Source organism: Chiloscyllium plagiosum, unplaced genomic scaffold, assembly GCF_037043375.1.
Source record: "Chiloscyllium plagiosum isolate Xiang-an unplaced genomic scaffold, Cpla_swu_hap1 HiC_scaffold_25, whole genome shotgun sequence".
NCBI lineage: Eukaryota > Metazoa > Chordata > Chondrichthyes > Orectolobiformes > Hemiscylliidae > Chiloscyllium > Chiloscyllium plagiosum.
In genome coordinates, this window is record NW_028270163.1 from 34,800,532 (window position 1) to 34,819,694 (window position 19,163).

The window sequence follows — 19,163 nt, forward strand, 5'->3', positions numbered from 1 at the left end:
AGGGTTGTAGGCTCTCTGTTCAATGCAGTTATCATAAATACCTTACTCATAGTCACCTTGAGTCAGAACTCTACTGGTTTGAATGTTCTTTAACTCTGGAGTCTTGACAATACGAACTATCTTTCTTCTCAGATTGGCTATCACGGAAGTCCAACTCACTATTAATTGAGTCCTTCTATTATTAAGATTTTACTCTTTTGACCAATATCAAGAATACTTGTTAAATTCTGCTGAAAAAGAGTTGCTCCCTGCAGCCAACTTTCTCCAAACTGAATTGTTTGAAAGACAGGTTTTCTGCAATAATTTTTTTTACTCTTCTCTATTGTTTATTTCAAAGACAGTCCGATCACATGATCAGTTCCTAGGAGAAGGTTCCTTGCAAGAAGTCATTTTCTCAAGAAACCTAGTCCTTAAATAGACATCCATTAGTCTTGAAGTCCAAAATATTTGTCATTCTTTTCTATATTTTCCAAAGAGATGCAAGAAAATAGAAGTTAGAAGGATGATTCCCTCACTAAAAATATCCTTTGAGCTATAAAGGTTTACTAAACAGCTCTTTTTGAGTGCATAAATTAATATTTTCCAGAAGCCAAAAATACTACAAAGGCAAGCAAAAGTCAATTCATCAACTTTAGAAATATATTAGAATTACTACCATATTTCTTTCTAGGGGAGCAAAGAAACACCATTTTGCATTAATATCTTCACATTCACTTACACTACCCAGCTGCATGAGTGTGTAGACATAATTCTCATCCTTTTCCACTTTCTTCCTATAACGAATGGTATGTTCCAGATCATTTGCATTTATATCTTTAGGCCAGCCACCCTCTACATGGTTAATCCCTCGAGACTCTGTCTTAAAACGTTCTGTATTGACCTTAAAGTGGAAAGAGAAATAAAAAGAAAATAAGAGTATTGGTGAATTGCATCAAACTACTTCATTTGACATGACATCATTTAGGGAATATGGTCAGATTGCTTCAGTTTTCAAAGATCTCAGCCTCACCTTGTATCTAAAATTAATGTTTGTTTGTGAAGAAAGACCTAAACTCATGAAGCAGTGATGCAAATAGTTATCATTCTTTGGCTTCAACATTTTCATTACAATATTGTATAACCAAGTCAGAATGCTGACCTTTCTTTTCTCTCCCCTTATGAGTTGCTGACAGTGAACCGAGAATTCAAAAGAAATGTGATACATCCAAGTTAACAAATAATCCATTGTGTATCACTTGATGTAGGAAATAAGCCAACCACATTCCTTTAGTTAACAAATGAACAGCTAATTTTATTTCTAAAACTCTCAAAAAATGCTGGAGTTATTAACAATAGATTAAAAATGTACAAATATATCCAACGACTCACTAATGCAAAAGCAACACACACACACACACACACACAAAATCACCACCAACGACTCCACATCCCCAAGCAGAGAGTTCTGTAGTGTATGGTCTTGGTTACGTTGAATTTAAAATAATGAAAAAATTCCTCATAGAATGTTCATATTCTTGTTTACAGTAGCTGCTTGTCCCAGAGTTTCTCAGTAGAGCAATTGTGGCTAATTGATTTTATTTTGTTCTCTTGGAGACAATAATTCAGAACTAAGAATTCTTGGCTTGCAGTAATAGAGCCATATGACGAGTTTTCCGTTTCCAAACCTGGACTAAAGAGATTTCAGAGAAAGAGAAAGGGGCACAGCCACTGCATCATTGACAGTTTCTGACTGACTGACTGTTGAGCTGCTGAACCTAGAACTGTTGTAGGTGACCTGTCAAAGCACTCAAATAGACTTTCATCCTTGTAACTAGTCAGGAACAAATGCAGCAAGTATTAGGTCATCTTCTATCAGAATATGTTAATGTTATATTGTACCAAGGAAGCATAAAAAAATCTAGAGAAACTCAATAATAGAAAAAAATCTAGAGAAACTCAATAATAGAAAAAAATCTAGAGAAACTCAATAATAGAAAAAAATTTAAAGGGTTTGCATCTTATTTAAGAAACATTCAGAATGAGATAGTTGCCCTGACAGCACAAATCAAGGTAAATGAATGTGATCTCACAACTATTATGGAAACATGATTACAATGAGATCAAAACTGAGAACTCAATGTTCAGGGATAATTGACCTTTCGTAGAAACGTGAGGGATGGAAAAGGTAGTGGGATAGCACTATTAATAAGAGGTTAAATAAGGACAGTAGTGAGAGATGATCTAGGCTCAGATGATCCATTGAGGCAGAGGTAAAAAGAACAGCAGGAGAAAGAGACCTTGATTGGAGTAGTGTACAGGCCTCCAAATACTGGCCACTCTGAGCAAGGCTATACATCAACATATAATAGGAGTATGTAAAAAGAATAGTGCTTTCATTATGACTGACTGCAATCTTCAGGTTCATGGAGTTAATCAAATTGGAAAGGGTAGCTATGACAATAAATTCATCGAGTACATTAGGGGTAGTTTCTTAGAGCAATATGTCAAGGAGCCAACCAGGGAGCAGATTATCTTGGATCTGGTAATGGGTAATGAGGCAAGTTGAATAAATTATCATAGGGTAAAAGATCTCCTAGGAAGTAGTAATCATAACATGAATTTAATATTCATGTTTGAGAGTGATAAATGTGAGTAAAGTACTGTTTAGCTTAAATGAAGGAATTTACAATGGAATGAGGATACGGTTATCTAGAGTGAACTTAGCTTTTTTTCCTCGAAGCTTGCTCAGACAATTATTCCCCACAAGGGAGAGTCTAGGATTCTTTAGTCTCAGAACAAAGGGGCATCATTTTAAGGCTGAGAGGAGGAGGAATTCCTTCTCTGAGGGTTGAGAGTCTTGGAACTCCTTGCCACAGAGAGCCCTGGGGCAGAGTCCCTATGTAAATTTAAGGCTGAGATAGATAGATTCTTGATCAAAAGTGGAATCTAAGGTTACAGGAAAAATATAAGAAAGTGGGCATGAGGAATGTCAGATTAGCTATGATCCTATTGACTGGCAGAGCAGACTCAAGGAGCTGAATAGCATATTCCTGTTCCTATTTCATATGGTCTGTCTGGGATGTTACAATTTTCAGCTAACGAACTTGCCATTGTTATCGATTTCAGAATACAAAAAGACAAAACAAAAAAAAAAATCACATATTCCCTTATGAACTTATAATGAAGAGTTTATTCCATATTGTACAGGTAACATTTTCAGTTGCATCCTTACACATATCATACTAGCAAAGTTGTAAAGGCTTATACAAATTCATTTAACAAGTGTGATTAGCAGGATTTACACATGATGACATTAACAGAATTCAGGCCTGCATTTTCCATGCGCTTTTTCTTTAACTCTACACAGATCATCAACAGTTATTTGTTTTTTTAAAAATCATTTCACAGTGATGCAAATATAGTAAAGTTACATTAAAGCTTTCTTTAGGAACATTCTGACCAACTTGTATTTCCATTTAGTACCATGGGTTTTCAACAACTCTGATGGAATGACAACCAATATTCTGGCTACCTCTACCTCATCACATATGGATGCATATTAGTCATGTTGTATGACACAAATGACTTTTGCCTTGAAGGAGATTAAAGGCTGCCTGCAAAGTGCACATATAAAAGACAACCTGTCAATTTGGTGGTAGCTGACTTCATAAGTATGTCAAGTTGCAAAAAAAAGGTTTGGTCAGATACAAGATCAAAAATAACATTAGTTTTCTAAAAAAAACATTAAAAGCCTAAACTTAATTTGCACACTCTGCTACAAGCTTTTCTCGAAGATATAGTGATGTATATTTGAGAAGTGAGAAAGACAATCAAATACTAGACTCTCTTCAAGGAGTACCACAACTTATTTAAATGTCAGCTATCTTTATGAAGATTGGTGCAGACAATATCAATTGTCTAAAAAACGTTCAAAGCTATTGAATGGTATGTAAATCATTTTTGAGGAATTGGATATTCACATATGCACAATTTCTGATCACTAACTGAAACAGATCTTAAACATAATAACTTACAAACAAAATTGATGGAGAAACCTGGGATTCAGTTCACAGAGTCATACAGCATGGAAACAGACTCTTCAGTCCAACAAATCCATGCTGAAATCACCCTCCTACACTCCATGAAAAAGTCCCAACCCATCTATACAACTCAAACATTCCATACCTGGCAACACCCTGGTAAATCTCTTCTGAACCCTCTCCAGCTTAATAATATCCTTCCTATAACTGGGTGCCAGAACTGGACGAAGTATTCCAGAAGATACCTCAACAATGTCCTGTATGACCTCAACATGACTTTCCAACTCCCAAAGGACTGAGCAATGAAGGCAAGTGTGCCAAAGTGGCTTTTTATCCAACCTTTCTATATGTGTGTCTGTAACTTCAAAAAAAATTGTGTAACTGAACTCTTAAGTCCCTCTGTTCTACAACACTACCCAACGTCCTACCATTCATTGTATAAATTCTACCCTACCTCCCTTTGTTAGGTGAACAGCACTTCCCAGCAGTCTTAGGAATTTTAAGAATCAAAATTGAAGGAATTACAGTTTTCAACCACTGATACCCTACCTCATGTTCAGACATGTCCTTTGAAACTTGTACAAACACATCAACGGGATTTTTCTCGATGAAGTTTTCTGCCAATGATGGATCCGGGACAATATCAACATGTAGCTCTGCTGGACGATCTGAAAAATTGCACTGCCGCCCAAACTCGCTCCGTATTTTAGTATAGACATACACTATTTCCATCATCTCTGCAAGATACCAAAATAATATACTTAATTCAACAAATTATTTAAATACCTTATATTCCAATGATTTGGTAAAATAAAAGTCAGCAATGGTGGACAAGTAGAATGATTTGAAGTTTTATAAAACTAGTTTATCTTTAATGCCATGCTTAGTCCCAGTAGTATTACAAGTAGTATTTTGAATATTATTCTAAATCTTTGTTTAAGCTATGATCGAATCTCATTACTTATAATATTTGTTATTGATTTCCTGCTTCATTGGCAACATCTGTAGCAGAAACAAGGTTTAGCACGTTTCTATTTTGAGTTGGAAACTGACATAGTGGGGCTATGGAGTGAAACAAAACTGTGCAAGAGAGGGGCAAGACTTAGAAATCTCTACGTTGAATAAACTATAGACTTTCAGCATTAATCATAGAATTCCTAGAGTGTGGAAGCAGGCCATTTGGCCCATCGTGTTCACACTGACCCTCCGAAGAGCATCCCTCACAGACCAACCCCATCCCCACCCTGTCTCTGTAAACCTGCATTTGCGGTGGCTAATCTACACCAAGCCTGCACATCCCTGGACACTATGGGCAATTTACCATAGCTAATCCACCTAACATGCACATCTCTGGACTGTGGGAGGATACTGGAGGACCTGGAGAAACCCACACCGTCATGGAGAGAATGTGGAAACTCCACACTGACAGTCGGCCGAAGGTGGAACCAAACCCAGGTTCCTGGTGCAGTGAGGCAGCAGCACTAACCACTGTGCCATTGATTAATAGTGGTAGGAAAACTACAAATGGTATTAGCAACTATTGTGACAATTATTTTATGCACCTAGTTTCAAACTGAAGGCTACGAAGGAATGTTACAATTTTGGAGTTTACTAAATATACACTTGGGTTGGATCATATCCTCTATGATCTGGAGTGCACCTAGTTCTTCACAACAATTCAGCGAGGAGCAGAAAAACATTGGACTGGAATGTTTCTATGAACTATGATTTCTCAAGGCTGTCAGCTGGGCTAGAGGGAATGTCTTATGAGATTGACTCTTTACCAACGAGAGAATTAAACCGTTGCTTCTTGACATTGAATGGCATGACCAATATGTTTCTAAATCACTCAAAATGACTTTTAAAATCCATATAAAACTATTTACTAGTTTCAAGAATCAGTTGTGTAGTTAATCTTTTTGTAGTAGTAAGAAACTTTTAAAACATGTCCATGCCAAATAAAGCTTTGGGGTGGTGGCTGCAGGAAGTGACAGTTGCAGGAGTTAGGTAGTTGGCTGCGAGGAAGTGGATGAGGATTGAGTTGTACTACGCTGTGCTACAGGCTGAAGTCTAACTGAGGTCAGCATTGGAGACATTGTCAGATGGGTCTGGACAGTACAAATTTCCCCCCATCAAAAGGTTCAAACCTCTGAAGCAATTAATGCACTTTTGCATGAATCAGGATTTCTGAAGGATGTGCAACAGCAGCAGAAGTATCAACACTGAATGCTTTCAAGACATTAGATCAAGTTCTTAGGGCTAAAGGGATCAAAGGGTATGGGGAGAAATCAGGAAGAGGGTACTGATTTGGATGATCCTGATCATATTGAAAGGCAGAGTTCAAAGAACTGAATGGCCTACTGCTGCTCCTATTTTCTATGTTTTGAACTCACATGAAGGTCTATCACTACTTTAACCAATTAACTCCTGTGCAAGAATATTCAAAGGTTCAATGGACAATTGCAGTTGGGCTCATTTTCACATCTGGGAATTCTCATCTAGCTACAAATCATTTAACAAAGTTTGGATCATTTCAGTATTCAAAGTTTAATTCCAGAAACATACATTTTCCTTAAAACAATAAAACACATTGACCAAACAAGGACAGGAGTATGAAAACAGAATTTTGCTTTTATCTGCTAGGAGGATTAAAAAGTTGGCCTGAAGTTAATTCTGTGTTACAGCTGAAGGTGCCCAAGGTAGAAAGAAGAGTTTCTTCCTTCTGGTGTGAAGGAAGAAAAGTAGTGTGAGGAAGATATAGGGAGGAAGAAGAGGTCTGGAGAGGATGCAGGCAGTAAGGTGACATGACTTGAGTCACAGGACAGATACCAAGGGATAAGTATGGAAAGAGTGTCCTGGTAAATGGGTAGGAGTCTCTATGTTTTGGGGGTGGAGTGGGTGGGGAGGGAGTAGGAAGATCAAAACCTGGGAACAAATCAGTTTTAAATTCCACTGCACCAATCTTAGTTCTGCTCCTCTTGCCAGATTTGCCCCAGTGTCAGGTACACGATAACCATACCTTCTGCTAGGTTACATATATCGCCTGCCCCTTTCCCTCATGCCAAGTCGGGTATATACCCCTCCCCTCCTTCCTCACATTGGCTAAATATGCCATCCTCCTCTGCTTCCCCACCCAGTGGGGTATATAAGTCCTCATCAAGTATATACCCCTCTTCCCCAGCCCCGGTTGGAATATATAACCCCCTCTGCAGGTATATACCCCTCCCCTGGTTGGATAGATAACCCCCCCTCTGCAAGTATATATCCCTGCACCTCTCCCCAGGTTGGAATATATAACCCCTCTGTGGGTATATACCCCTCCCCAGGGTCGGGTGTAAGGTCTGCCCTCCCATCCCCAGCTCTGCCCCGGTACCTGCGGCCGGTTTGTTGTCTCTCTGCCTGTAGCTGAATATGTCCCTGTCCTGGTCGCTGTCTCTGGCTCCGGTCAGTTGACAGTCTCCTAGCAACAAACTGAGCGCGCAGCTGCAGTACGGTGACGAGTAGCGTGCGCGCGCACTTCGCCGACCTATCGGTGGCTGGGACATCCCGGGCTGCAGCAAAGGATATAGCCCTCAGTGATCCCAACTTCACTCACTCCTCTCAGAGATAATCGAATCCATTGCAACCTGAAAGCTGCTAAACATCTGGAACTGGCTTGAATTCTCCAGGACTCTGCCACCAGCAGTAAAATCAGACACATTTAATGAAATTATGCATTTCCTTTACTTTGAAAACCTTCATTTGGTTATGCAAACAATGGAAAAAGTCTGGTTAGAATCAGACCTTTGACCTCCTGTGCAGGAGGAGGTCATTCTACCCATAAATGATAATCATGACTTTATGCCGTTCTTCTACCTTTTCACTATAAATCACCTAATGCCCTCTTGAATACCTCAAAAAAACCTGCCTCCATCATGCTTCCAGGCAGTGCATTTCAGATCTGGAATACTCATCATGGAAAAGGCTTATTATTCAATCACAGTTGTTTGTTTTTCAATCAATAGATCAGTGCATTCTTGTTCTTGATCCTTTTCTGAATGGAAACGTTTTTTCCCACCTGCTTTATTCAACCCCTTCATGATCTTGATAACTTTATTCAGCTCTCTTCTTAGCCTTCTTCTCTCCACGAAGAATCATCTGAACCTCTCCAGTGTAATTTCTCATCCATATAACTATTCTTGTAAGTTTCTGCTGCACTCTCTCCAAGGCATTCACATCCTTCCTAGTGTATGCCATTTAGAACCATATACAATAATCCAATTAAGGTCAAACAAATGTCTTCTTGAAGTTCAGCATCATGCCCTTGCTCTTGTACTCACTGCCCCTATTAAAACATATGATACTTTATTCTGCTTGATTAAATGCTCTCCACCTACCCTGCCACTTTCAATGATCTGTGCACATATATACCCAGATTCTTCTGCTCCTGCACCCCCTTTAGAAATGCATCCTTTATTTTATATTGTCAGCCAACGTTCTTCCTATCAAAACACATTATCTCAGTCTTCTTTGCATTGAACTACAAATGCTAACCACTCTACCGACTTGCCTCTACTTTGGAAATTCTGCACTGACTACTTCTAATGCTACAAACTTTGAAACTGTCACCTGCACACAAAGATCTGGGGATGTCCAACAAACCTTCCTCTAGTCTGAAGTATATTCATTGAACATTACTCTGTTTTCTATCACTCAACCAAATTTGCATTCACTTTACTACTGTCTCTTTTATTCCATGAGCTATAACGTTTCTCACAGGTCTGTTGCTGTCCAAGTCTAAGTAATTGTTATGAAGTTAAACCAACTAATCTGTAATTGCTGGGTTTATCCTTACAACCTTCTTTGAACTAGGGAGTAATGTTTCCAATTATGTTATCTACTAGCACCTCCCCTGAGTCTAAGGAAGACAAAGTTTGTGGCCAGTGCCCCTGCAATTTCCACACTCATTTCCTACAACATCCTTGGATACATTTCATCCAGTCCCAGTGCTTGTCAACTTTAACAATCATCAATCTAACAGTTTTAAACTCTTCTAGCAATAGTTTCCTCATCTGTCACAATGGCCTGGATAGGATCTATTTCCTTGATAAAGACAGGTGCAAAGTATTAATTTATTATCTCACAGGTTTAATTGGAAGCACACTAGCTTTCATCATGTGACTACTACCTGATGAAGGAGCGACGCTCCGAAAGCGAGTGTGATTCCAATTAAACCTGTTGGACTATAACCTGGTGTTGAGTGATTTTTAATTTTTTTTACACTACCGCCTAACTGCAGTAGTGCTTATTTTTTTTCCTAGTACCCATGGTGTGTGTGTGTGTGTGTGTGTGTGTGTGCAGGTGTGAGACACAATGAAAGACACAAAGTGCACGAATCTTTATTCAAATTTCACCACCAGGAAGATAGGAAAACACCCGGGTGGCCAGTGACAAACACTGCCCTTCACATCAAAGGGCAGTGCTGTGTGATCAAAACAGTGAAGGGGAGTGAAGGGGAGGGGAGGGGAGGGTAAGGACTAAATCAAAATAGAGTTGGAGGGAGAAATAATGCACTCCACTCCCTGCAGCACCCACCTCTCCCTGAACAACTCCAGTGTGTTGGTGGACACCGCGTGCTCCTTCTCCAAGGACACCCGGGCTCTAACGTAACCGCGGAAGAGGGGCAGGCAGTCAGCCCTAACGACCCCCTCCACGGCCCGCTGCCTGGACCTGTTGATGGCCAGTTTGGCCAGGCCCAGGAGCAGACCCAGGAGGAGGTCTTCAGACCTGCCCTCCCTCCTCCGTACCGGGTGCCCGAAGATCAGGAGCGTGGGACTGAAGTGCAACCAAAAGCAGAGGAGGAGGTTTTTCAGAAAATCAAAAAGGGAGTGCAAACGCCCACACCCAATATACACGTGGTCCACGGACTCCACAGCTCCACAGAACAAGCATTTGGGCTGGGAGTCCGTGAACCACCGCAACCTGCGGTTGCAGGGGACTGCTGCGTGCAGCACCCTCCACCCCAGATCCCCGAGAGATTGAGTGATTTTTAACTTTGTACATCCCAGTCAAACACTGGCATCTCCAAATCATGTTTATTATCTTAGCCATGCTGCCTGCCTCTGTGTAAATCCACTATTTAGTCTTGCCTTACTCCTGTTATTTTTTTTTTGCACCAATCTTTATTTTTTCTTTTATATTAACCCCTACACTACCACCTAAGTGCGGTAGTGCTTATTTTATCCCCAGCACCCATGGTGTGTGTGTGCAGGTGTGAGACACAGTGAAAGACACAAAGTGCACCAATCTTTATTCAATTTCCACCACCAGGGAGATAGGAAAACACCCGGGTGGCCAGTGACAAACACTGCCCTTCACATCAAAGGACAGTGCTGTGTGATCGAAACAGTGAGGGGGAGGGTAGGGACTAAATCAAAATAGAATTGGAGGGAGAAATAATGCACTCCACTCCCTGCGGCGCCCACCTCTCCCTGAACAACTCCAGGGTGTTGGTCGACACCGCGTGCTCCTTCTCCAAGGACACCCGGGCTCTAACATAACCGCGGAAGAGGGGCAGGCAGTCAGCCCTAACGACCCCCTCCACGGCCCGCTGCCTGGACCTGTTGATGGCCAGTTTGGCCAGGCCCAGGAGCAGACCCAGGAGGAGGTCTTCAGACCTGCCCTCCCTCCTCCGTACCGGGTGCCCGAAGATCAGGAGCGTGGGACTGAAGTGCAACCAAAAGCAGAGGAGGAGGTTTTTCAGAAAATCAAAAAGGGAGTGCAAACGCCCACACCCAATATACACGTGGTCCACGGACTCCACAGCTCCACAGAACAAGCATTTGGGCTGGGAGTCCGTGAACCACCGCAACCTGCGGTTGCAGGGGACTGCTGCGTGCAGCACCCTCCACCCCAGATCCCCGAGAGATTGAGTGATTTTTAACTTTGTACACCCCAGTCAAACACTGGCATCTCCAAATCATGTTTATTATCTTAGCCATGCTGCCTGCCTCTGTGTAAATCCACTATTTAGTCTTGCCTTACTCCTGTTATTACCACTCTTATCCTATCTAGAGTAAATAGAGCCTACAGAACACTTAATGATTCCACTTTATCAGACAACACAAAGCTGGGTGGGAGGGTAAACTGTGAGGAATTCGTAGAGACTCTTCGGTGATTCGGACAAGTTAGTTGGGCAAATGCATGGCAGATGAAGTATAATTGAATAAATGTGAGTTTATCCATTTTGGAAGCAAAAATAGGAAAGAACTTTATCCGAATTGCGATAGATTAGGAAAGGGGGAGTTGCAATGTGACCTGGGTATCCTTCTACACCAGCTGTTGAAAATAAAAATGCAGGTGCACCAGAGAATAAGAAGGCAAATTGTGAGTTGGCATTCATAGCAAGAGAATTCAAGTACATGAGCAGGGATATCTTGCTGCAATTGTACAGGGCCTTTGTGAGACCACATGTGAAGTACGGTGTGCAATTTTGGTATAGAGCTTTGGTGAGACCACATCTGAAGTATTGTTTGCAGTTCGGTCTCCTTTCTAAGGAAGGATATCCTGGATATAGAGGAATGCAATAAAGATTTATCAGACTGATTCCTAGGTTGGAAGGACTGACATGAAGAGAAACTGGATTGGTTAGGATTATATTCACTGGTGTCGAGAAGAATGGAGGGGAGGGGAGGTGAAATCTTATATAAACCTATAAAATTCTAATAGATTAGACAGGGTAAAGACAGGAGGATGTTCCTGATGATTGGAATTCCAGAACTGAGGATGGAGTCACAATCTAAGGATACAGGGTAGACTAGTTAGGATGGAGGAGAAATTTCTCCATCCAGAGAGTGGTGAGTCTTCGGAATTCTCTGCTACAGCAAATGGTTGAGGCCAAAACATTGAATGTTTTCAAACAGCTAAGTATAGTTCTTAGGGCTAAAGGAATCAAAGGATATAGAGAGAAAGTGGAAACAGAGTGCTGAGTTGAATGATTGGTCATGACCATACTGAATGGTGGAGCAGGCTTAAATGCCTACTTCTGCTCCTGTTTTTCATTTCTCTGTTTCAGAGACTTGGATAAAAGTCTCAACTGAAAGATGGCAGTTCTGGCCAGTGCAGCATTCCCTCAACAAAGCATGCAACTGTCTGCTTGGGTATTGTACTCAAAACTCTGGAATGTGACAATCTTCTCACTAAGAGTTGAGAGAATGCTACCACTAATGAAGGCTGAGATGTATAATACTCAACTATATTTCTGAAATAATTTTAAGTCATCTCTATTAAAAATCTTGCAACTAGTACATTTCGCGTACCACAATTTTACATCCATATGCTACATTATGATATGAAACTGTAAGAATTCATCATCAGCTTTTGTTGGTGAACCAACTGAAAGACTCTACATATCTTTTGAAACGTCACTCCACATTTCTTGTTCAGTAACCAAATGTTCAAATATGCTGAGTAAAGATTTTACACAAAATTTAAAAAGATTGTTATTGTAACACAAGGAAGTTCATCCATTAGATTGTCCACTTATTTTCTTCAAGCCCTCAAACAATGTCAAAAGTCCTGGTGCTGATAGGATAACTTTTACCTCATTAATGAACCACAATTGTGCTTTCAGAGATGTGCAACTGTCAGAAATTTCCAATGAATATTTAACATTTTGTTAAATTTCTTATCAAGTGAAGTATCCAACATGAGTTCCGGGATAGGGCATCTGCCTTTTCCACCTGTGAGATTTCAAAGCTTTTCCGAAAGAAATAGGAGAATGAATTCTGTAAACTTTATTTCAGAGAGGTGCTGACCTCAGATTAACAAACACATCATATTATGATGAAATGTTCAGGCAGAGTAATTAATTTTCTTTGTCTGTAATTCACGCACTCTCTTATTTTAATTGTTTTGTTAAAAATCTAAACAATTTGAGGTTTTGTTTGTTTTAATAAATATAAAGCATGGAAATTACTTTACTTATCATTGCCATTTACACAGTACCGGGAACACAAACAGAATATTTCACTTCAATGCTCAGATATGTACAATGGGGAGGGGCAAGAGAGAATGGTGCTTAACCTCAGTGGCAGAAATAGCTGTGAAATGGTTGTGGGATGAGTTGGATAGGCAAGGACATGGCAGAGTGCAATCAAACCTAACGAAATAAAGGAACAACAGGAAGTTTGAAACCTGTTCTGGATCTCCCTACACCAAGGGTGCTAGAACATGCCTACACAGCTTCAAGGCTGCCTGTTAGAACGCCACAGCCCTTCCATTTAATGTAAATACCAGTTATGGGAAAAAGATAATGACAAAAATAATCCATTTATTTTTAATTAATTTGTTTTTTTTATTACCCATCTCTAATTCTCCTGAGGTGATGGCTTGTAACTTGAGGTTACAAGTTTTGAAAAAAGCTGCAGTCCATGTGATGTAGGTAGGTAGACCCACAGTTCTATTAGAAAGAGAGGTTCAGAAGTTTGACCCACTGAGACTGAAGGAACAACAATTTTTTTAAAGTCGGAATCAAATGTGGCTGGGAGATGAATTTGCAGTTGACAGTGTTCCCAAGCATCTGTTGCCTTGTTTTTTCAAATAGTAGTGGTCCCAGGCTTGAAAGATGCTATTGAAGGAGTTATGGTGGAAATCTGCACTGCATTTTCTAGATGATACACACTGCTAGTACTGTGTCTGTTGATATGGTGCTATCAAATGGGCTGTTTTGTCCTGGATGATGTGAGCATCGTTGGTGTTGTGTTCATCCAGATAATTGGAAATATTGCATCACACTCCTGACTTGTGCCTTGTAGCTACTGGACACCAGCTTTGAGTAAGCAAGAAATGAGCTACTCAATGCAGGATTCTAAGTTTCTTAAGTAGTTGTTCATGTCCCATAAGTGCTTCTTCCCAAGGCCTTCATCTAACCTCATTACAGTGAGTGTCATGGAGCATAAAGGAGAATTTGTCTGTCAAAGGCTGCCATACATTTGGGGTCAAATAATCCAGAAGTGCCAAACATTTTGAAGATTTATTATGCTTAAATCAAGACTATACTAATTAATCTTTTTAATAAGTCTGCGCATTAGCTTTTCATTAATTTACAGTCTGAACCTTGCAATATAATGAAGATGAACTGTTTATTGAAAATCAATAATTTATTCTGTATACAGTAGTTACATATTTCATTGCAACACAGTTACTTCTTTGCACAGAATAAAAAAATCCTAATCCAATACCTTGAGAACAGTGTTGACATAATTCAATACATTTACAAAAATTGTGTTATTAAAAAACCTAAATTGAAATTAAGTACACAGTATAAAATGAGAGTATCTTATCAGAGATTAATGTATCTCATCAATTCCAATGGTCTATCAACTTTTGCATTCCAACACTGAAGTATCAGCTTTACTTTGTAACTTTCTTCTAGCTACTCAGCATTAAATAGACTGGATTCCAAACACTTCAATTCCTGCATAATTCTTAATAGTGCTCATGATAAGCAAAGTTCATCGCTCATCCCTGAGATGGATCTAGCCAAAAATATAAGTTGGTTTTGTTAATTGAATCTTATTGAAATCTGACCACTTGTCCACTGTTTGATTTTGAGATAATTTTCCAGTGTTAAATCACAAAACAGTATTTCATGATACTTTTTGTTTGCATTTTGTGTTTCTTTTCCAATTTCACAAGAAATTGTATAGCAGGAAAAAAAGTGCCATTTCACAAAAAAAAAAGCCTGGTTTTAGTACATGTTTTCCAGTCTATATAGTGAAACTGAATGTCTCAAAACATGTTAAAAGTATTAACCTGTAAGAACTCATTTCTTGTTGAAATTAATGAGTTGGTAACATATAAACCTTACTTTTGTTCATCATGCAGTCAAACACTATGAAAATCGAAATGGTATCTTACATTTTTTGTACATTTCATCCAAAGCAAGTCACAAAAGATTCATTAGTAGAGAAAAAGTATACAGTAGTTGAACTTTGCATGGTATTCCTATGAATCAGTACCTTTCAATAAGGGGAAAAAAAATCTTTTGTCTCTATTCTGGAAGGGCAAAATCCTTTGCAACAGCATTATAATAGATTCCATTAATTATATGTGTTCTGTAGGTAATACAAGGTCTCATTAGATCAGAGTGTAAAGGTAGTTCCAAAAGCAAAGATAAATATTGTCCCCTTGATTTCATAGCAATTTAGTCCTACTACACCTGTTGAAGGGAAAATTACGCATGTTTGTATATTCACAAATGTCTTTTGAATTGTGCATTTTTACCTTAAATATCAAACTTTGAAGACAAAGTTAACGTTTTTTAGGAGTGCAATAAATTAAATGAAGTAATTAATTAGTTTTTCACAAGAATGCAAAGACAGGTGATGTCTATTAGTCATTTGATGTACACTGACCAATGTTAGCTTCAAAGTTCTTCATTTTACCCACCATATAATTTTTTAGGGGCTAATTTGACAAAATAATTAATCAAATAGACTTGAAGCAAGTTTTGTTTTAAAGTCCCTTAGTACTGCAGTAATTCTATATGTTGTAATCATATAGTAACACAATGATTATTGATGGCACAACAATAAAATTTCATGCATCTAAATTAACTATTACTAACACTACATCTATATAATAAAAGCAAAAATACATGACCATTAAAATGTTTTTCTATTCATATAACCATTATTGTTGACTGAATGGGTTTGATTTGAGAGAGCTCTTTTGCAGCTTTGAGGTATCTTTTTGACTGATCTCACCATTACCAGTAGTATGGATAGTTCTCCCAAAGCATGTAGCAATTTCATTACTGGAAACTTATGATGTTAATTTAGAGAAATTTAGAATAATTGCTGGTATAACCGAGAAACCATTAAGTGAGTAATTATTCAAAGAATGTCAAAACAGCATCATTCCCCCCATTCAAATTAGAAACTGGATAAAATTATACTTTTACTTTCGTCAACTTTTCCAATGATTTGGCTTCAAATCTCACTTTAAGCTGTGTTTTGTGAAATGCATACTTCAGGCACAGAATGTATTCATAACACAACCTCAAAGTAGCTCAAAAGTAGCTATTTTGTTCCTCAGACAGAAGATTAGAGGACATTATTTTTGTTGGTTCCACCAATATAGACAGGGCTCCAGTCAGATTATATAACATTTGCTCAAAAAAGTATTGCTCCTCATAAATAGATCACTGAAATATAAGTACACAACTAATGAGGAAAAGCTGTTCTCGACACATTCCCTGAGGAATGTGATCAAGGATTCAATAAACAAGTTAAGTTTCTTAATGTTTGGAAAATAAATTACATCCAAAACCACTTCACTGGGGTACACGCGTATTTTAAACTACAGCCGCTCCTTTAATTGTAAATTATACATGGAATGTGATAGCTTAATATTATACTTGCTCCACACAGCACAACACAGGAGGCCACTTTTAGTTTGTTGAGTTTAAGAAAATATGCAGGAAGAACCTGCTGGTCAATTAGGGAGATAACAGACCTGGAAGAAAGAAGCTATAAATGGCATTCATACCATAATGATGGTATCAGGCAATTCGAGTTGGTAAACTATCGTGAAGTTGTATCATAGAAGACACTGAAAATTGACAATTTAAATCTGGAGCTTCATATATCTGACAATAAATTTGGCCGTTGTACTGGAAAAATGCCATTCCGGTGTTGTGTAAACCAACTGAAATATTTTGTTGCTAATCATAAATTGTAGGTTATATATCATGCCTGTGCTTTTCATATTTATCATAAGTGATTTCAGTGGGAGTTTGGATGTCATCATCAAGCAAGAGATGGGATTGAGCACTTAAATTACTCTGAACAAAATTCACACCAGACTGAACTTCTGAAAGAACCATCGAGTAATGAGATTTTAATTTATTTTTGTAAAACAAATTTGTCCTAATTTTCTGCCAGTCCCATCTCCAATATGGCTTTCTGTAAGAGCCAATTCTTATTGATCCTCCTGAAAAGATGTGACAATCCTAGTCATAGATTTGTCAATGATCAGTCAACCCTACTTTGCAATTAGCCAAAATAAATCAAACCAACAGCATCATCAATTCAGCAGGTTGGATTAGTTCTGCTTTTCTCGGAGATGCAGTGTTTAAATAAAACTGAAGTGCACTATATAGGCTGCTTAAGAGTGAAATGAACTACACCATTCCAACAGTTATATGCAAGTAATATTCAGGTAATTCACAGCCCTAGAATCAATTTCACAACTCAGTTCAGAGTTAGGCACCTTGGATGTCATGTTCAAACTTATAACCATTTCATTTTAAAATCTGTCCATTTTACAAGGCACTTCTTATGTCAGATTCTAATTGCTAGTCAATTTAAATTCAACACCTTAGTACACACCAGTTATACACTAAGCCTCCAATAAGAATGGTACTCAAAAACATTGCATTATTTTCAGATGTAACCTCCAGCATTGAGTTTAACCGTCATGTTGAGCACCAAAACTTAGAAAATCCATTTGATAGCATGACAGCATCAATCTTCAACAATTCTATATTGCTCCCAAGTGGTAATCATCACTTCAAACTTCACAGAGTGAGAAAGAGCTTTAGCCAGAACAACATATTTTAGCTGGCAATAAGGAATCTTGAACTCTGTTATGAAGAGCAGCGTAATTGCTAAACAGGACAAACATTTCCATAAATTCGAGTAGGTTCTTCACTCACTGCAAGGTAGGTGGCTCTCATACTGGGAGTGTACTAGAAGAGAGAAAAGAAAAACACAGTAAGAAAGCCCTTCATGTCAACATTTTCACTAACAAATTCAAACTCAGAAAGGCACATGAAGAAATAGCACTGGAATCTGAAATAACATATGTTTCATACAAGTCTACAGAGGAACAAGGAATAAGCAACATAATGTGACTTTTTTTTTAAAAAAGCACATTTTTGAATTCAGGGATCACAGAATAGCATCACAAAGAGATTGGTTTATAAAACATTCCGAGTGGTGGATGGAACATTCACAACAGCATTTCATCATGGAACGTCGAAGGAAAATGCACAAAAGGAACCACCTTCTTTAATTGCTATGACTGAATAGCTGTTCACAGATCCCACATGAGAGTTGGAAGTGGAGACATGAGGGAAAAAAACAGAACAGAACAGGACAGGATAAATATAAATGTCAGTGGAATGCCAGGATAAGTTCCAATGTCGTGACAAATAACTGCATTCAGTACTAATTGATCATCTAATCTCATTTTACGAGAGAATTGTAAGGTATCTTACAGATCATTGTAAAGCAAGCTGGATCTTTCACTGAAACTATTATTGTACACAAGGATGAGTTAGCTATTAATCATCATGTAAATTAGAAATGTACAAAAATAAGATTCTTTTATTATATTCTAATTATTAATTATGTATAATTTTACAATGTACTTTTTAATGGATAAAGGTATTCAGATTAAATTAGGAAATTGTGCATTATCACATTAATAATCAGCAATCCTCCTGTAATTTATAACTAGATTTAAAAATAAGGGGTCATCAGAATCTTTGGAATTCCCTTCCTCAAAAGCTATTGGATGCAGAAATTTTGAATATTTTTAAAGCAGAGGCAGATAGATTAGGGATGAAAGATTTTTGGAGATACTCAGGAATGCAGAATTGAGGTTATAATCAGATTAGCCCTGATATTACTGAATGGCAGAGAAGACGTGAAGGACTGAGTGACATCCCATTGTTTCTTGTTCATACATTTAATTGTTTACATAATCATCTGTCAGGAAAAGATTATTTGTTTCCACAGAAGACTGTAGGCATGAAAGCTTCAATTATGGAGCTGATTCCATACTTTCTTTATTTATTCATGGTATGTGGGCATTTATTGCCCATTCCTAGTTGCCCTTGAGAGGTGGTGGTGAGCTGCTACAATCCATTTGCTGTAAGTAAACCCACAATGCAATTAGGGAGGCAGTTCCAGGAGTTTGAACCAGTGATACTGCAGGAACAGCAATATATTCCCAAGTCAGGATGTTGTGGGCTTGAAAGGGAAGTTGCAAGTAATGGTATTCCCATGAATCCGCTGTCTTTGTCCTTCTAAATGAAGGTGGCCAGAGATTTGGAATATGCTATCTCAGGAGCCTTGGAGAATGTCTGCAGTGTAT

The 19,163-nt window shown here is 38.5% G+C and overlaps 2 protein-coding genes across 2 annotated transcripts in view; both read right to left on the minus strand.

Moving 5' to 3' along the window:
• dnai2b (dynein, axonemal, intermediate chain 2b) overlaps positions 1-7,443 on the minus strand; it is a 69,930-nt gene extending 62,487 nt beyond the window's left edge. The window contains exons 1-3 of the mRNA XM_043714737.2: positions 7,393-7,443; positions 4,569-4,756; positions 719-880 (exon numbers count right to left, since the gene is read on the minus strand). Coding sequence (XP_043570672.2) covers positions 719-880; positions 4,569-4,754 — 348 coding nt within the window. The 5' untranslated portion in view covers positions 4,755-4,756; positions 7,393-7,443. The remainder of the gene's footprint in view (positions 1-718; positions 881-4,568; positions 4,757-7,392) is intronic.
• Positions 7,444-14,121: 6,678 nt separating this feature from the next.
• The window catches only part of ttyh2 (tweety family member 2), a 145,013-nt gene continuing 139,971 nt past the window's right edge, over positions 14,122-19,163 (minus strand). The window contains exon 14 of the mRNA XM_043714740.2: positions 14,122-17,751. Within this exon, the coding sequence (XP_043570675.2) occupies positions 17,671-17,751 (81 nt within the window). The 3' untranslated portion in view covers positions 14,122-17,670. The remainder of the gene's footprint in view (positions 17,752-19,163) is intronic.